This window comes from Myxocyprinus asiaticus, chromosome 33 (genome assembly GCF_019703515.2).
Source record: "Myxocyprinus asiaticus isolate MX2 ecotype Aquarium Trade chromosome 33, UBuf_Myxa_2, whole genome shotgun sequence".
NCBI classification, from domain to species: Eukaryota; Metazoa; Chordata; class Actinopteri; order Cypriniformes; family Catostomidae; genus Myxocyprinus; species Myxocyprinus asiaticus.
Window position 1 is genome coordinate 15,324,759 of NC_059376.1, and position 16,396 is coordinate 15,341,154.

The 16,396-nt window shown below is 39.6% G+C and overlaps 1 protein-coding gene across 1 annotated transcript in view; it reads right to left on the bottom strand.

The window, feature by feature from the left end:
* LOC127424528 (transmembrane protein 132C-like) overlaps positions 1-16,396 on the bottom strand; it is a 363,330-nt gene that overhangs the window by 49,261 nt on the left and 297,673 nt on the right. The window contains exon 5 of the mRNA XM_051669844.1: positions 5,108-5,251. Coding sequence (XP_051525804.1) covers positions 5,108-5,251 — 144 coding nt within the window. The remainder of the gene's footprint in view (positions 1-5,107; positions 5,252-16,396) is intronic.

The window sequence follows — 16,396 nt, forward strand, 5'->3', positions numbered from 1 at the left end:
TTCCCCCGCTCTCACTACCCTCGATGGCGGGGCGGCCAGGGGCTATGTGGCTCGCAGTGCACCTATGCCCGCAGAGTGCCGCCACCTGGCGCGGATGCCCTAAGCTCCCGTCCAAGCCCTGTAGGCTCACGTCATCTCTGACGACTAAAGCCTACAGTGCTGCTGGACAAGCTGCCTCTGCCCTGCATGCCATGGCTCTCCTGCAGGTTCACCAAGCCAAGGCGCTGAAAGAACTGCACGAGGGTAGTTCCACCCCCGATTTGATGCAGGAACTGCGCTCGGCGACCGACCTCGCTCTCTGAGCGACAAAGGTCACAGCGCGGTCTTTTGGGCGGACGATGGCCACACTAGTGGTCCAGGAGCGCCACCTTTGGCTCAACCTGGTCGAGATGGGTGAGGCCGACAAGACACGGTTCCTTGCTGCCCCCATTTCCCAGGTGGGTCTATTCGGCGACACCGTCGAGGACTTTTCCCAGCAGTTCTCGGCGGTGAAGCAGCAGACAGAGGCAATCCGGCACATCCTGCCCCAGCGCGGCTCAAGATCCCGCACCCCGTTTGCTCGTCACCAAGGGTGTCCCCCTGCGGTGACTGCACCGGCTCCGCCGCAGCCTGCCCCTTCGACCCGGCCCCGCCGTGGAGCCCACCGCAGGAAGCTGACGCCACCCGTCTCACAGCCGGCGCCGAAGAACCCATGGAGGTCCTCAAAGCGCCCCTGAGACGTGCGACCCCATTCACGTGGAGCTGGTAAGAAGACCACTCCATCCCCCGGTGGAGGGCTGGGTGGAAAATCTTTTGTTGCCTTTTTGTTTGATTTCGCCGCATGCCCAAGTGGCTGCGGTACCCAACAGTTCAGCAAAAGAGCGGCTTCCTTCCTCCCTGGGTCACATACCCGGTGTGTACGGTCATCACCACGACTACCATCCACGGGCTTTTCCTTGCAGGATTGGTGCTCCAGTGGTGGCCTTTCCACCCCTGAGCGCCCAGCTGTGGCACACAGCCGCCCCCGATGTGGCAGTCTCCATGGGTTACGAGGACAGGCCTCTTCCTCCCCCATCCCAGGCTGTTCCAGGGGTAAGTGCTTCGATGTCCTTAGACTCAGCACGGCCACGATGTGGTGTTTCACCTTGCGCTCCGCCCTGCCGCGAGGCCCCACCTGCCGGTACGTCCGACGACGTTGTCCCCTTGGTCCCCCTCACGTGGAACTTGGCTCGCGCTTTCCAGTCTGTCACGATGGCTGATCCGGACCGTCCGACTCGGCTACGCGATTCAGTTTGCCAGGCGCCCACCCAGGTTCAGCGGTATTCACTTCACCTTGGTCAAGGGTGAAAACGCTGCCACCCTGCGTGCGGAGATCACTACCCTCCTACGGAAGGACGCGATAGAACCTGTCCCTCCAGCCGAGATGAAGAAAGGGTTTTACAGCCCATAATTCATCGTTCTTCAGGGTCAACAGAGAGCCCCCTTTGAGCCTTTGCAGTCAGCCAAGCTTAAGGCACTCTCCTTGAAGACTGCCCTCCTGACTGCGCTCACTTCCATCAAGAGGGTAGGTGACCTGCAAGTGTTCTCTGTCAGTGAAACGTGCCTGTTTTGTTTTGGGACAAGTTGTACTGACTGTGCCATTCTGTTTACTTCAATTTTAAATAAGACAGGCTACATCAGTAAAACACAGATCAAACCCAGCCAACAGTGTCTAGAAACATGCAGAACTTGTGACCCTTTATTATTTTATCAGCAAACAGCACCACTACAATCCTGACAAAATCCGAAAAGCTCATAGACACTGACAATGTCTAGAAGGCTGACAGTCATTCACAAATGTAGCACTGTGACATGACAGATCCCCTGTTTTTAAAATAAAGATCTCATGCTTTTATTTCAGTATTTAATAATAGCTTAGTGCAAACCACTAATGATGCTAAAATGCAAATGTTTTCTATTTAGCATGTAAGACCATTTTCTTATGATATAACGCAGCACAATATAGCTATTCAGCATTTTGGCCCTGACATTTTAGCTGAGAAGATTGTGTAATTGAATCATCCGGCATTACATTCATTTTCTTTAACTACCTATTGTTGAGGTTGCCGGCAAGCTGATAGGTATCTTTATTAAACTAATTGGGAGAAAATGATCCAAAATGTTTCATAATGATCCAGGCTCCAAATTGGTGGTCATGATTCAGGAAGAAAGGAGCTTTTACTTCAGCTTCTCAGGGAACAAAGTACTTATACACCTTATCAACTAGTCCCTTCTCAAATTTAATCATTTCACAAGCATATGCAGCATCAACATTCACAAGCCCTCTCCATGTAAATCAGGAAATTCATATCAAACCAGCCTTAAAGTTATGATGCAAGCAAATCCATCATGCATTAGTGAGTTTGCATTGAGATCCATTATTCAGTTGCAAAGTCATACTTGTGTACTTAACATTAATACCCAGTTAAAATGAAGTAAATTTATCATTCTGTCCATGTTTATTAAATGAATAAAGATATTTTTATAAGGTCAGCTGGTCTGATGGAATAATTGCAATGCATTATTTTATGCCTCCGCCTGCTTTTGATATTATTTAAAAAAAGAGAAGCATAAAGCAATCGGAGTGTCTGTTTGCACCCAGGTGTAAATACTATCTGTCACACAGGGCAGTTATTTGCACCCTAATAGTCTGGTGGAACCACAGAAATATACGACAAACTAACCAGTAGATGTTGCTGCAGTGGCGTGGGGTGTAAAAATGGTGAGAATGTGCACTGTTGTCCTAGCGACTGCGATTCGAGTCTGTGTTTTGTCCCACTCTTTTCCCCATCCAATTTCCTGTTTTCACTCTTAATATTTCCTTTAATACTACTTAAAATAATAAATAAAAATGAATATAAATGTTGATTTCAGTGCAGTGATTTGGTCACAGTGAATGTCGGGGAGTGCAGAGAAGGGTTTGATCCGGAGGCGGGGTCTGTTGATCGCACTTGTTCCCACGTGAAACCATGGTTACTGTAATAAAACCAAGGTTATTTTTTCCTAAGGTAAAGTTAAGGTTAGATTTAGGGGTAGGGGTTAATGTAGTTTGTCTGTAAATAATATAAAATAAATAATAAACACACTGGAGTGATGCCCATATACTTTATGTTAGTATTTAAATACTATTTAAATAGAATTTGCACTGGGGTGCAATTACTATCTACCATTATTTGCACCGGGGTTGAGGTGGAAAAATATTTGCCACTATTTGTACTGGGGTGTAAATAGCATATATCATTATTTGCACCAGGCTGCAAATAGCATCTTTCTAAAGCAACTGGACTATTGAAATGATTTGTTAAAATAAAGACTTTGAATTGAAATACTGTAGATGTGATTGTGTGGCGGTCAAGATGAAAATAAAAAAAGATTTGAAATTTTGAACAGATTTCATGACACATCTCCAGAATAGAAACAAAATTCAGGAAAAATTAAAGTAATAAGTAATGTTCAACCCTGAATAATTCCATCCAGGTCATATACAAATATACTACTTAACTGGACTCAACAGGAAACATAATACTAAACATTTTGTTTAAGCATAGCTGTCTCACCCCACATTAGGTTTTATACAGCTCAATCAAAAGCATAATGTTGATTACCACAAAAAAATGTTTTTTTTTGTCCCTCATTTATCTAAAAAAAAAAAAAAAAAAACATTTAATATAAAATATTGGATCTTTCTTTACACAGAAAAGGTAAGCAATTTTATCACACTAAATTCATGTTAAAACATAATGTCTTTGTCTTGCTACTTTTTAAATAGTATTTTAGAGTCTATGCATTGACTCCATTCGCTTCCATTGTAAGTGCCTTACTTTAAATGCAATTTTTACTTTTTTGTTTTTTAAATAAACAAGGGAGTCAAAATAGTTTATTTCATTATAAAAAAATATGCCACAAATGCAGTTCAATGAGTTTAACTTTTTTGAACTCTAAACATTCATTGACGGTAGCAACTGCACATATTTAATTTTTATAGTGGATCATAGCCATAAATTGGGTTATGCCCAGCAAATTGCCAGTAGTCAGTAGCATTATTGCATTCTATGTAAACATATGCAATGTTTTGATCATTTGCATATGAACAAATTCATAAATGCTTTTAGGAGGAAGTGTTAGATAAAGCACAGCTGTGTTATAAACGGAACTCTCTGACATGTGACATGTATATATGGATTGAAATTAGCAATTAAAAACATTCTTATGATATTTCATAAATTCATCAGCATTGAATGAACTCCCAGAGTGAAAACTGATTGCATAATTATTTTGGGTAATTTAAAATCAGGGAATGTCATGTCTTAGTAACTTCAACTTAATAGGCTTGTCGAATACAAATTATCATCTCTAGGAAAAAAATAAAATAAATCCCACAGTCCATTTGATTTAGAAACAAGCTTCAGCAGCTTTCGCATCATGCGTAATCAAACATATAATAATTATATACTCTATGATTGAGTTTTAGCTCATATTAGACCAAGATCCAGCTGGATGCATTGAAAAGAATCCAAAGGACAAGAACAACAGAAAAGCATATAATGGTCAGTAAACATCACATCTCATGTCAGTTTGTTGCAACATGCCCTAAAATAGTTGCTCTAGAAATAGAAAAACAGATAATCTCAGTTAAACAAGTGTCACAGAATGAAAACAGGTGGATTATAAAAGTTTACTGAGTATACGTTTACTGACACATTGTTGCATTTTAATTTAGTGAGGATGAGATCTGTTCAAGTACAGATTGATCCTTGAAGGATATTTTAAATTATAGTTAGTGGCTGTCTGTCCCTACATGATGAATAATTATCACCTTTTTATCATTGTGAAAACTTCATTAGGTGTAAATGGAATTTATTGCAAGCTTCATTTTAACATTATCACAATGATTAAAACTTTGCAGAAAATAGCAGAATACTTTTTTTTTTATTTGATCCATTATAATAAAGATTTAAGGACCCTAAAAAAATAAAAATAAATAAATAAAAGACTGTAAGTGTATCCCTCACAGCCTTGTTGTCATTCCCATTCAAAATCAAAGATGGCGTTAGTGTGAATAAGGTCTATTAATACTCTACTCACTGACCTTAACCACATCTTCATCTGTAGACTGGCACTGCACAGTGTCTGACACATCCATAATAGTGCCATCTGTCCCCACTGTCACCACCTTCACTGGCACAGCCACTGTCTTCCCGTTCAGCACAGCTGTGTTCAGAATCTCTTTTTCCTGTGAAAACAGTTAGGAAAAATGTCTAAGACCATGTCCACACTAATACATTTTTGGTTGAAAACTAAATTTTTCATTTCCTAACATCAACATTTTCCAAAGTATATGGTAAAAGAAGTGGTTTTTGAAAGCTTTTAGGGGAGGAAAATACTGTTTCAATCAATCAATCAATCAATCAATCAGTCACTTCCTTTTTTCCATTTTTTTCCCATCCATCCATCTATCCTCCAGCCTTGAACCCATAGTTCCTTCCTTCCTTCCTGCCTTCCTTCCTTCCTTCTTACTTTTTGCTTGTAATCATCCGTCCGTCCATCCATCCATCCATCCTGCCTTGAATCATTAGTTCCTTCCTTCCTTCCTTCCTACCTTTCGTTTTGCTTGCAATCATCCATCCTTCCTTCCTTCCTACCTTCCTTCCTTCCTTATTGCTTGCAGTCATCCATCCATCCATCAATCCATCCTTCCTTCCTTCCTTCCTTCTTACCTTCTTTTTGCTTGCAATCATCCATCTATCCATCCATCCATCCATCCATCCTTTGTTTTATTTAGTTTGTTCATTCTTTAATTACATCACACAAAACCCCACTGAGGGTGACATGAACTGAGATAGAATGCAGAAAAAAATAGCTGGTAAAAAAGAACAGAGAAAAGAAAAAAGAAAAAAGAAAAAAGAAAGTCAATTCACAGAGGAAAGAGCCAATAGGGCAGAAGGAAAGACTGCAGTGCTGTGCTTTTAGTCAGTATGGGGAGGGGCAGATACTCAGGAAGGGGTTCATTAGAAGAGAAACAGCCTGAGTCCTTAACCTTTCAGCCACTGAGCCACACTGTTTCAGACAACGACATAATTGAGACCATTACAGTCAGCAAGAGAAACTCAGCTCCCATTGTGCCATCCCTGAGAGACAGGCAGACGTGGATAATGTAGTCAATTTACCTCATTAGCAGATCACTTTCAATTAACCAATCTGTTTGCCCTAAATGTCCAACAGTGGCACCACGGTTACAGCAATCAGACAGTATTCATTCATTGTAAGCGTCATCTCACATCTCATTCTCTTTATTCCCCTCTTTTTGTAAGAGAGTCAGAGAGATGGCAAAACCTAATCTCTATGAATGTGTAATGACACGCTCAGTTTACGGCCATCTCATGAACTCTCTGCCTTATTATACCCATTATTGCAAGAACCATTTTCTTTCTCTCTGTTCTGTCTCCTAGTTCTTTTCCAGGTCAGTTTAGGAGTGTCGGCTGTTCAGACCAGTGTCTGAAAGGGGCTGAATCGAAAGTGCAATAAAAACGTCCTGACAGCTCTGTGTTTTTTCCTACTTTATTTTTTTATTTTTTTAGTTGATCTGCTCTTAACAGGGTAGATTCTCTGTAATTTGTGTAATGCTACTTACTGTCTTTCCTGTTTTAATTCCTGGATTACGTCTGTGTGTTTCCTGGCTGAAAAGACTTCATGGCCTGCTCCTGCTGGCATGCTTTGATCTATTATCTCGACTCAGTTTCAGTCAGTCCTTCATGCCAAGAGGGGAAGTCATGTTTCTAATGCATCCCACTTAGAATAGGCTTAAACATTTTTTACATTGTTTTTTGTGTGCTAAATAATTTACAGAGAGAGAAATAGAGGAGGGAGATTGTGATGTCATTTTTTTGGGGGGAACAGAATTAGGCTCACAGTAAATAATTGCATGTGGGCACAAAAGGAAAACACAAGCAATATCGCCCTACAGGAGAACTTTTTGTATTTTTGAAAATGTAAAAAAAGAAAAAATATGAACCAATTTTCTCTTTGAGGACATCATCAGAAGAAACGTTTGACATATTGAGCTTCTGGGAACATTTTTCAACAAATCTGTCCCAAAATTATGGATAAATAATTACATACACTTATAAGGGAGAACAGGGATGATTGCCACATGGGGAAGTTTTCACGATATGATTTGTAACAATAAGATTAAGAGTCAAAAGTTAAATTGTGCAAACATGTTTTCTCTAAGATTGTGTATTTTAATTTCAAACACCTAGTTTTAAATCTGAAATGAATATATTGTGAATTCTACTCTCCAAATTATTGTACTTTTGTTATCGTATTTTTGTTATTGCTTTTGGGTAAACAACTGAAAATAATCAAAACACTCTGGCATATATGAAGGCAATGGATCTTGTCAGGTTGATTGTCTGCACCTGTCTCTCATGTGTCTCCCTCTATATATTGTGCCTTCTTCCCTCTTGTGTTTGTCGAATTGTTTTGTGAAGTTGGTTTTGTTTGTAAGGTTTGTGTAGTCTGTTGGTTGGTCTGTCAGTTCCTCTATATATGCTGTTCCTGTTTTCGGTCGGTCCTTGTTGTTATTTTTGTTCTTGTATTCATTAGTCTGTTTTCTTTCCCCTGTGGGAGTTTTATGTTCATCTTTGTATCCTTTGTTTTAATAAAGTTTTTGTGTTCACTCATTCCTGTGATTGGGTCCTCCTTCCTGCTAGCATTTGTGACAAGACTGTGTAATCCAAGTATTTTTTTTAAAAGGGATTAGATTTAGTATTTGTGATAAGCACTGGTTTAATGGCAGGTTTAATTGTGACAACTTGCCCCATATCACATGTCATCATGCCCTGCTCTTGCATCACTCTGCGGTCTCTTTGTTTTCAAAAAATTATTTAAACTCCATTTATTTGGTAAATAGCTGTGTAATAGTTGGGATAATGCACAGTTAGCTGGTCATTAGAGAAAAACAATCCCCTTCAGCTTTGTCTTGGATATCAAGCAGAATCTATGCACTCAGGATTCAAAAGGATTAACTAATTTTAATGAGCAAAATAATAAACAGAGTTGTAGAGCAAGAGAGGAGAAACTCACTCAATCCAAATTTATCTCCCTCCTCCATCAGTCCTTGTAATTTACCCAAAATTCTCCCCAGGTGGAGAAATATCAAAATTAAAGTTCTTAAATAGGGTCAAATAAAATGACTGAAAAAATACTCAACTCATCAGTTTCACAATACTTCATGGAGGTTAACTCAAGTCATAAAAAAAGCCTCTGGCTTGTTCACTTCACCTTCAGTCCACAACATCAACAATCAGGAAATCCCTCATTCATACACCACTAAATGCTTCATCCATTTACCCTCTCTCCCTTTGTACACTCTACCCAGAACACCCCCAAGCCTCTGTCTGCTCTCCTGCTAAGATCATTGCACTTAATGGGCTAAATGGCTGTGGACCCAGGGAGAGAGCCAGAGCATGTGTGTGTGAGTGTGTGGGGTTTAGGAGCCCCACAGCAGACTCAAAGTAAGCAGCAGGACATTAGCTGCTAGCAAAAGCGAGATCACTGCATGCTGGTAATAAGCCACAGTGGGACACTGGTAGAAAGTACAGAGGGCTGAGATGGCCACTGCAATTGGACATAGACACAGACATGGCCATTATTAAAGTAGTGGGGCTGGCATGGCGTACTGTTTACAGGCTTCTTCCCCAGTGGGTTTTAATAGGCTAGATACAAAGCATGCTGCAGGGCAAGCCCAGGAGCTAATGGAGGAATTTATGAAACTAGCTCACACTCAAGGACATCACAGTCAAATGCTGAGTTGTGCCTCTTTATGCTGCTTTTTGGCACTTTTCCACTGCACGTAACGGTTCGACGCGACGCGACTCTGCTCGCTTTACTATTCTGAGCTTGCTTTTCCACTGTAGTTTAGTGCAGCCCCAACGTGGGTGGGATTATAGGCTGATCCTCATAGTTGCGCCGACTCTACTGCCGTGACATCATCTTAAACGCAACACAAACACACAACAAAGGAGCAATAGAGGATATCGAAGGAATGGTGTTCTTGATTCTCTGCATGTGGCTGTTTTTCACAGCAAGACGACAAACTTTGTTTCAAAAGAGGCTGACGGCAGCAAGACAAAATACAGCAAAAAAACAAAAAAAAAAAAACAGGAGAGTTTGGGAAATCATACACCAAAGCACAGACGAGGACATCACTGTGTTAGCTCAAAGACGATGCACGAGGGTAAGCTAACCTGCCATCTAGCTTATAGCAATGACGCTGGTAGTGACGATTTTCTCTGACCAATCAGTGATCTGCAGGGTTTTGACATCACATTTAGTATTGGCTCAGCTCACTTGGAACCTCGACTGAGGTGGTATTAAAAAAAGTACCAGGTACCAGGTACTATCCACAGTGGAAAACCCCCCAAAAACGAGCAGAGTCGAGTCGAGTCGAGCCGTACCGTGCAGTGGAAAAGCCCCATTAGTGTCATTTATGGACCTTGACAAGAAAAAGAGGCTTTTCTGGTCAGTTGGCTCTAGACCTGATAGATTCCTGTCAATGCCATGAAACTACATATTGTAAGATAGTAATTAAAGGAATATTTCAACCTAAAATTAACATTCAATCATCATTTATTTGCCCTTATGCACTTTAGTTCCAAACCTGTATGATTTTCTTTCTCCTGTGGAACACAAAAGGAGAAATGTACTAGTCACTCTTTTCCATGGAATTAGATTGAATAGGGACTGGAGCTTTCAATCTTTGAAAAGGGCAAAATTACCATAAAACTATTAAAAACTGATCCATATGACTTGTGGCATATGATCCATATGACATTGTGTGCCATATTCCAAGTCTTCTATAGAAATATACAAGCTTTTGGTGAGAAACAGAACCGTATCAGTCTGATTTGTGAACGAATCATGCAGGTTTTGTAAACCAAATTGTAAATTAACTGATTCATTGAAAAGATCCCACTCAAACGAATGATTCTTTCATGAATCAGACATTGCTATTCATGAACATGTCAAACAAAGCTAGAGTGGATATCAAAATTGTTTTTTTTTTTGTTTGTTTGTTTTTTTTAAATGGGGTCCATAAAAGCGAATGGTGATCAGACCTTTGTAGCTTCAAAAATCACATAAAGGAAGCATACGCTACATTCACACCGCAACTGAATGTGGCCCAAATCAGAATTTTTGCTTTTGTCACTCGCCCAGAAAATACAGTTTCTATATTTCTCAAACTGTATCAAAATACGAATGCAAGCCAGTCAATGGAAATATAAAATAAATAAAGATAACTCTTCTTATCTTACATATGCACTACAGATCAAAAGTTTTAAAACACTTACTCATTCTTCATTAAAAAAAAAAATTTTCTTCATATTTTAGAATAATAGTAAAGTAATCAAAACAATAGAATAATAGAAATGGAACTGTGGGAATTATGTTGTGACTAAACAAAATCCAAAATAAATCAAAACTGTGTAATATTTTAGCATCTTCAAAGTAGTCACCCTTTGCTTAGAATTTGTAGACATGTACTCTTGACATTTTCTCAACCAACTTCTTGAGGTATCACCCTGGGATGCTTTTTAAACAGTACTGAAGGAGTTCCCATCTACGTTGGGCACTTAGTAGCTGCTTTTATTTATTATTTGGCCCAAGTCATCAATTTCAAAAACTTTTTTCTTTTTATTACATTTTAGTTTTGTAATGAAATAAATTAATATGGTGGTACAATTATATTTTTGTCTACAAAACTAATTTCATGAGAAATATTTCAGTCAAGTGCTTCAAAACTTTTGACCGATTGTGTATGTAATGCAGTTTTTCCTGCTGTCTTTCTATTTTATAGCCTAATTTTATTAATTATTCATACTATAATGATGAACATGCCGGAGTTTGTCATACGCATGCTCAAGGAGTGCTACACGCATGCAGGTCAGTTTAGGAGTGTCGGCTGTTCAGACCAGTGTCTGATATGGGCTATATTTAAAATGTCATGTGAACAACCTAACAAAGATTTCAGCAAAAAATCAGGTCTGGGCCACATTCAGCTGCTGTGCATATGCAGAACATAGCCATATAAGTAATACTATGACTTCAGTGGTTAAATCCATATCTTCAGAAGTAATATAATAGTTGTGGATGAGAAACAGTTCAAGTCATTTTTTTACTGTAAATCTCCACTTTCACTTTTACATCTGAAAGTCATGTGTGATGCCTGTTTAGTTTCACTTTCATATCTGAAAGTGAAGGTTACAGTGGAGATTAAGAGTAAAAAAGGACTTAAATATTGTTCTGTTTCTCACCCACACCTATTATAATCGCTTCTGAAGATATGGATTTAACCACTGGAGTCATATGGATTACTTTTATGTGACCTGGCTATTCACTTGCATTGTATGGACCTACAGAGATGATAATTACTTCTAAAAATCTTTGTTTGTGTTCAGCAGAAGAAAGAAAGTCATACACATCTGGGATGGAGAATCATTCTTAGCACAACCCAACTAAAACACACCTAATTCTGTCATTAGAAAAACCCAATTCTGTCTTCATTTAAACTATTTCCTTATTAGAATTCTGTGCTGCTATTAAACTATATTATAAAACAGAAAGACTCTGAGCCATGGAGAAATTTGGAGTTAGGGAATCTGGTGGGACTGTTGCCCCCTATAGCTTTAAAGCTGTTTGCTCTTTCATAAGTCCCTGTCAGTACTGGGATTCAAAGCATCAAATCTAAATCTTTAAGATATACTCTATGTTCACACACAGCTGAAACTATATACCAATAAAGCACAGTGGAAATGTTAAAGAAAAAGTGACACAGGCCCCATTTCCACCTGGTATTAAGATGCATTTTTTAGTTATCCGATCACAAGTGGTCAACGCTAAATACAGGTGGAAACGGTGTCCAAAACATTTTATGATCGGATCACAAAAAACACATATGGAGATGGTCAAAATGCATTTTGCCCACAGTCGCATTTCAGGTCTGAAATGCACTATGTGCTGAATGCGTCCCAGACAGCAGTGAAGCACCACCCCTCACCAGTCAATCAACCGCTGTGCTGAAACACACGTTCAAACATTTAAAAGAAAACAAGCACATAGTTGGAACATTTGAAAAAGTGAATACGAATACAAGCATGAGAAATTGATCTTCGTCAGTGTGTCTGATATCAACATGCACACACATCTGAAGCTCAGGCTAATAGAAAAGTAACAGTGAATTCTGCTTGAAATATTGCATTTGTGCTTAGATTACATTTCAACTGCAAATGGGAGAGAAACAGTGTGGCAGTTTTTATTGCACTTTCCTCGTCTTTTATTACTTTTTTGTGGTTTATAATCATGCAGTAACACACTGACATTGTGATTAATGTATGTTGTCATGAAATCAGAGACCCTCCAATCGAAATCTGAACATAAGTGGTCACAGGAGATGCATTTGAGACCAGGTGGAAACAGGGATGCGTCTCAGCTGACCACTTGTGATAGGATCACCAAAAATACATCTTTTTTTTTTCCTCCCCTTTTTCTCCCCAATTTGAAATGCCCAATTCCCAATGTGCTCTAAGTCCTTGTGGTGGTGTAGTGACTTGCCTCAATCCAGGTGGTGGAGGACGAATCTCAGTTGCCTCCACGTCTGAGACCGTCAACTCGCACATCTTATCACGTGGCTTGTTGAGCGCGTTACCAGGAAGACATTATGCATGTGGAGGCTTCACGCCATCCACCGCGGCATCCATGCACAACTCACCACGTGCCCCACTGAGAGCGAATTACATTACAGTGACCACAAGGTGGTTACCCCATGTGACTCTACCCTCCCTCGCAACCGGGCCAATTTGGTTGCTTAGGAGACCTCGCCGGATTCACTCAGCACGCCCTGGATTCGAACTCACGAACTCCAGGGGTGGTAGTCAGCGTCTTTACTTGCTGAACTACCCAGGCCCCCCGAAAATCTTAATACTAGGTGGAAACAGGGCCACAGTCTCTTACAATGCTGACCACATGATGAAAGCCCTCTGTAAATTCCACAAACCAACTCTGGAAAGTTAAAATAAATAAACAAGACCAATTTCAACTAGATCAGTTGCTTTGCACAGAAACTACAATTAATTAACCAAAATGCATTTGAACAGGCTGAATCCTGGTGCCAATATCTTGCAAAGATTTCCTCAATAGTATCTCATTACTTCAAATCTACCTGCTCATTTACTCAAGAGACATTGGAAAGTACCAAACAAGTGAATGTGCTGAAATCAATTTTGAAGGTCCCAGTGAAAGTTAAGCTAAGCTAATCCAACAAACTAATACAAAAGATCTAAGACCTTTACAAAATGATATGCTTGAAATTAATGAAATGTCTCGATAATGGCCCAGACTTTCAATCTGAAATTTTGAGTTCTTTTCAGACGGCTTTATTTGGACTTGCACAAATGTAAAGGGATGAAAAAGGAAGAAAATTACATCTTTGGTACAGAGATCGTATTTCAAGCTCCAACCCACTACGGTATTCAGTCAGTCCCAACTGTTAAGGTAAAATACTTATACCATCATGTAGATGGGCACAGTAATCTCTGCTTCTGAGATGTGCTTGTATAATAGTCAAAGTGCCTGACTATTATAATTTGCTTTCCCCATTTACCTATCAAAGCATCTGACCATCCAGTGCGTGTTTTATCTGCTCTAGTAAAGTGGCTGGTCACTTTAGCTCAAAAATTTAACAGAGAAGGAGATGAAATTTGACTCATGTCCAAGTGTTTGATTCTTGCTTATGCTGACAGAAAACATGAGCCCCACTTTACATTTACACTTGTTCTTGGCAGATGTTCACAGAGGCTAACCTAGTGTCATATTTCAGCCTGATCTCATTAACATATGTAGCATTTTGTATATCAATATTTGTAACATTTACAACATACATGTTTTGTACATCTGAATAGACACAAAAACATACAATATGGACATTTTGAAAGCATCTAAACGTCAACATTTTTACATATTTACAGCTTTAGAAATGTAAGATATTGACGAATCCATTACAAATATACAGTATTTGAATACACAAATCTATTATAAATGTATTTGTAAATTTTTACTGTTTTATAGATATTTTAGATCCCTTACCCCAACCTCTAAACATAACCTCTTTTTACCAATATAAAAAGATGTACCAAGTAGATTAATGTACAGTAACAAATATTTTTGTTACAACAACTGCTAATCCCACCCCACTCCTAAACCTAACCATAGCCATTTATTAAGCAAACAAAAAAAAAATGTAACAGGCAGATCAATTTAACCACAATAATTTATTCTGAAAAATTGCAAAATTCAGAACAAAAGTAGTCCAAAGGATGATGCACTGCATCCGATGTGCTCCCTGGAAGCATACAATAGCTTTGTGTGAGGCAGAGAGTGGAATTTAACTTAATAATATCTGAAATCTTCTCCTGATGCACTCTGTAACTGTGCTGTAATTTCTCATTCAAACATATACATCACAGAATATGGCTTGTCGCAAACGGTCACGAGACACTTGAGAGCCAATGAGCATTCGACATCACTGTAAAACCTGCGTCGTGCTTCTTGAGGTGTCAATTTTTTAACTGTGAAAATGAAACCAATGTGGGTTGACTGTTACGGCGGCCGCTATAGTGTATGGAAACGGAGATCGTTAAATAAAAGACTTGAATTTGGGTCTGTTCCTCACACAAATCTATCTGAAGATTTGAATTACAGTGGTCAAATTAAATGGATTACTTTTATTATTGTTTTATGGTGCTTTTGTTGATAAACGATTACAGAGTTTTTATTCAACGTTTTGAAGTTTTGATATAATCCTTTAAAACGTTGTATAGGGCAGCAGAAATCACACAGAACCAAATGAAACCATTTGTAACAATGCGATAGGGAGAACAAACAGACCCAAGAGCAGAGGAAACGTTTATAGAATTTATTAATAATAAAAGGCAGTCACTGTGGATGTCGAGGATCCCGGCACTGGCTGCAGCAGCAGGAAGAGGCGACAGGGAAGCGAGCGCACTGAGGCCATGCTCGGGGACAATCCTTGAAGAGTGTCTTCGTAGGATGAGTGTGTGCATTGTGGAAGTCAGGAACAGATTCATAGAATCCTCTGTTGAAGCTAGTGAGGTGCAGAACAGCACACAGCTGAAGAAGGCAATACTACTCCCGACACGTGGGCAGAGTCAAGGTATCCTCTGTGGAAGACCAGCAAACACGCAGCAATACTGGAAGGCATCCACACACCCGACACACGGGCAACCAACAGTTACATGAGACAGGACCAACTAGGCAGAGTGAGTGAGGTTAGTACTCAATATCAAACTACAATCTAGCAAAGATACTGAGAGCACGATGGGCTTAAGAAGGGCGTGAATTAGAGGAGAACAGGTGTTGCTCGGCGCACTAATCAGTGGCATATGATCAGCGTTTCCCCGGGAACAATCAGTGTTGGCCGCGGCCAGCGGAGCCTGCGAGACATGGGGGAGTGAAAATGACAAAACAAACAAAACAAATCGGCGAACTCACCGGAGCCGTGACACCATTAAAATATCATATTATAATGTCAACTGCGTTAAATAATTGTGATGGCATTTAAATAATCTCATCGATTATAAATGATTATTTCATGAATTTAATATTCATTGATTCAACCAGTACACATAAACATTTGGACATTTCTAAAGGTGTTAATATGTAGAATGATTTTGTTTTAGATGCTGTCAATACATCAACATTGTACGTTTTGGTATCTATGCAAACGTAAAACAAATTTTCATGAAACCAAAGACCAAAGGGTTTATCACAGTAAATTTTGGGAATTACACCTCTTCCTGTTGCCCAAAAAAGCTTCTCTCTTTTTAGTAGAACATAAGTATGCACTTTGAAAACACTAGTTTAACCAATGTTAAAAAGAATAAAAATCATTTGGCCTGCAAAAGGTGACATTTAGTCCAAACGAGCCCAAACGAGAACTGTGAGCGAACAGTTCATCCATAATCCAGTGCCTTTTAATTCCTGGATTTTGAGGCATTTACAATACTCTATTCATAATGGATTTTTCACAAAAGATGTTTGGAACTACAACTTCTGAGGGCTATGATAGGTATAAAAAACTCAGAGTCAGAGCCGAAATTCACAAATTGACCCATACCCTAAATGTCACTGTTCTCTCTTTCTCAGAACAGTGACTGAATCCGCTAGACTGATTTCCCTGTGTTGAAATTCAGGAGAGCATTGTCAGCGTCTCCCTGTCCTCCTCCCTTTCTCCATCTGAGAATAAGTAAGATTCATGGTGTCAGCCCCCGTAATCTGACCAGCATGAAAAACAGATGCTCTA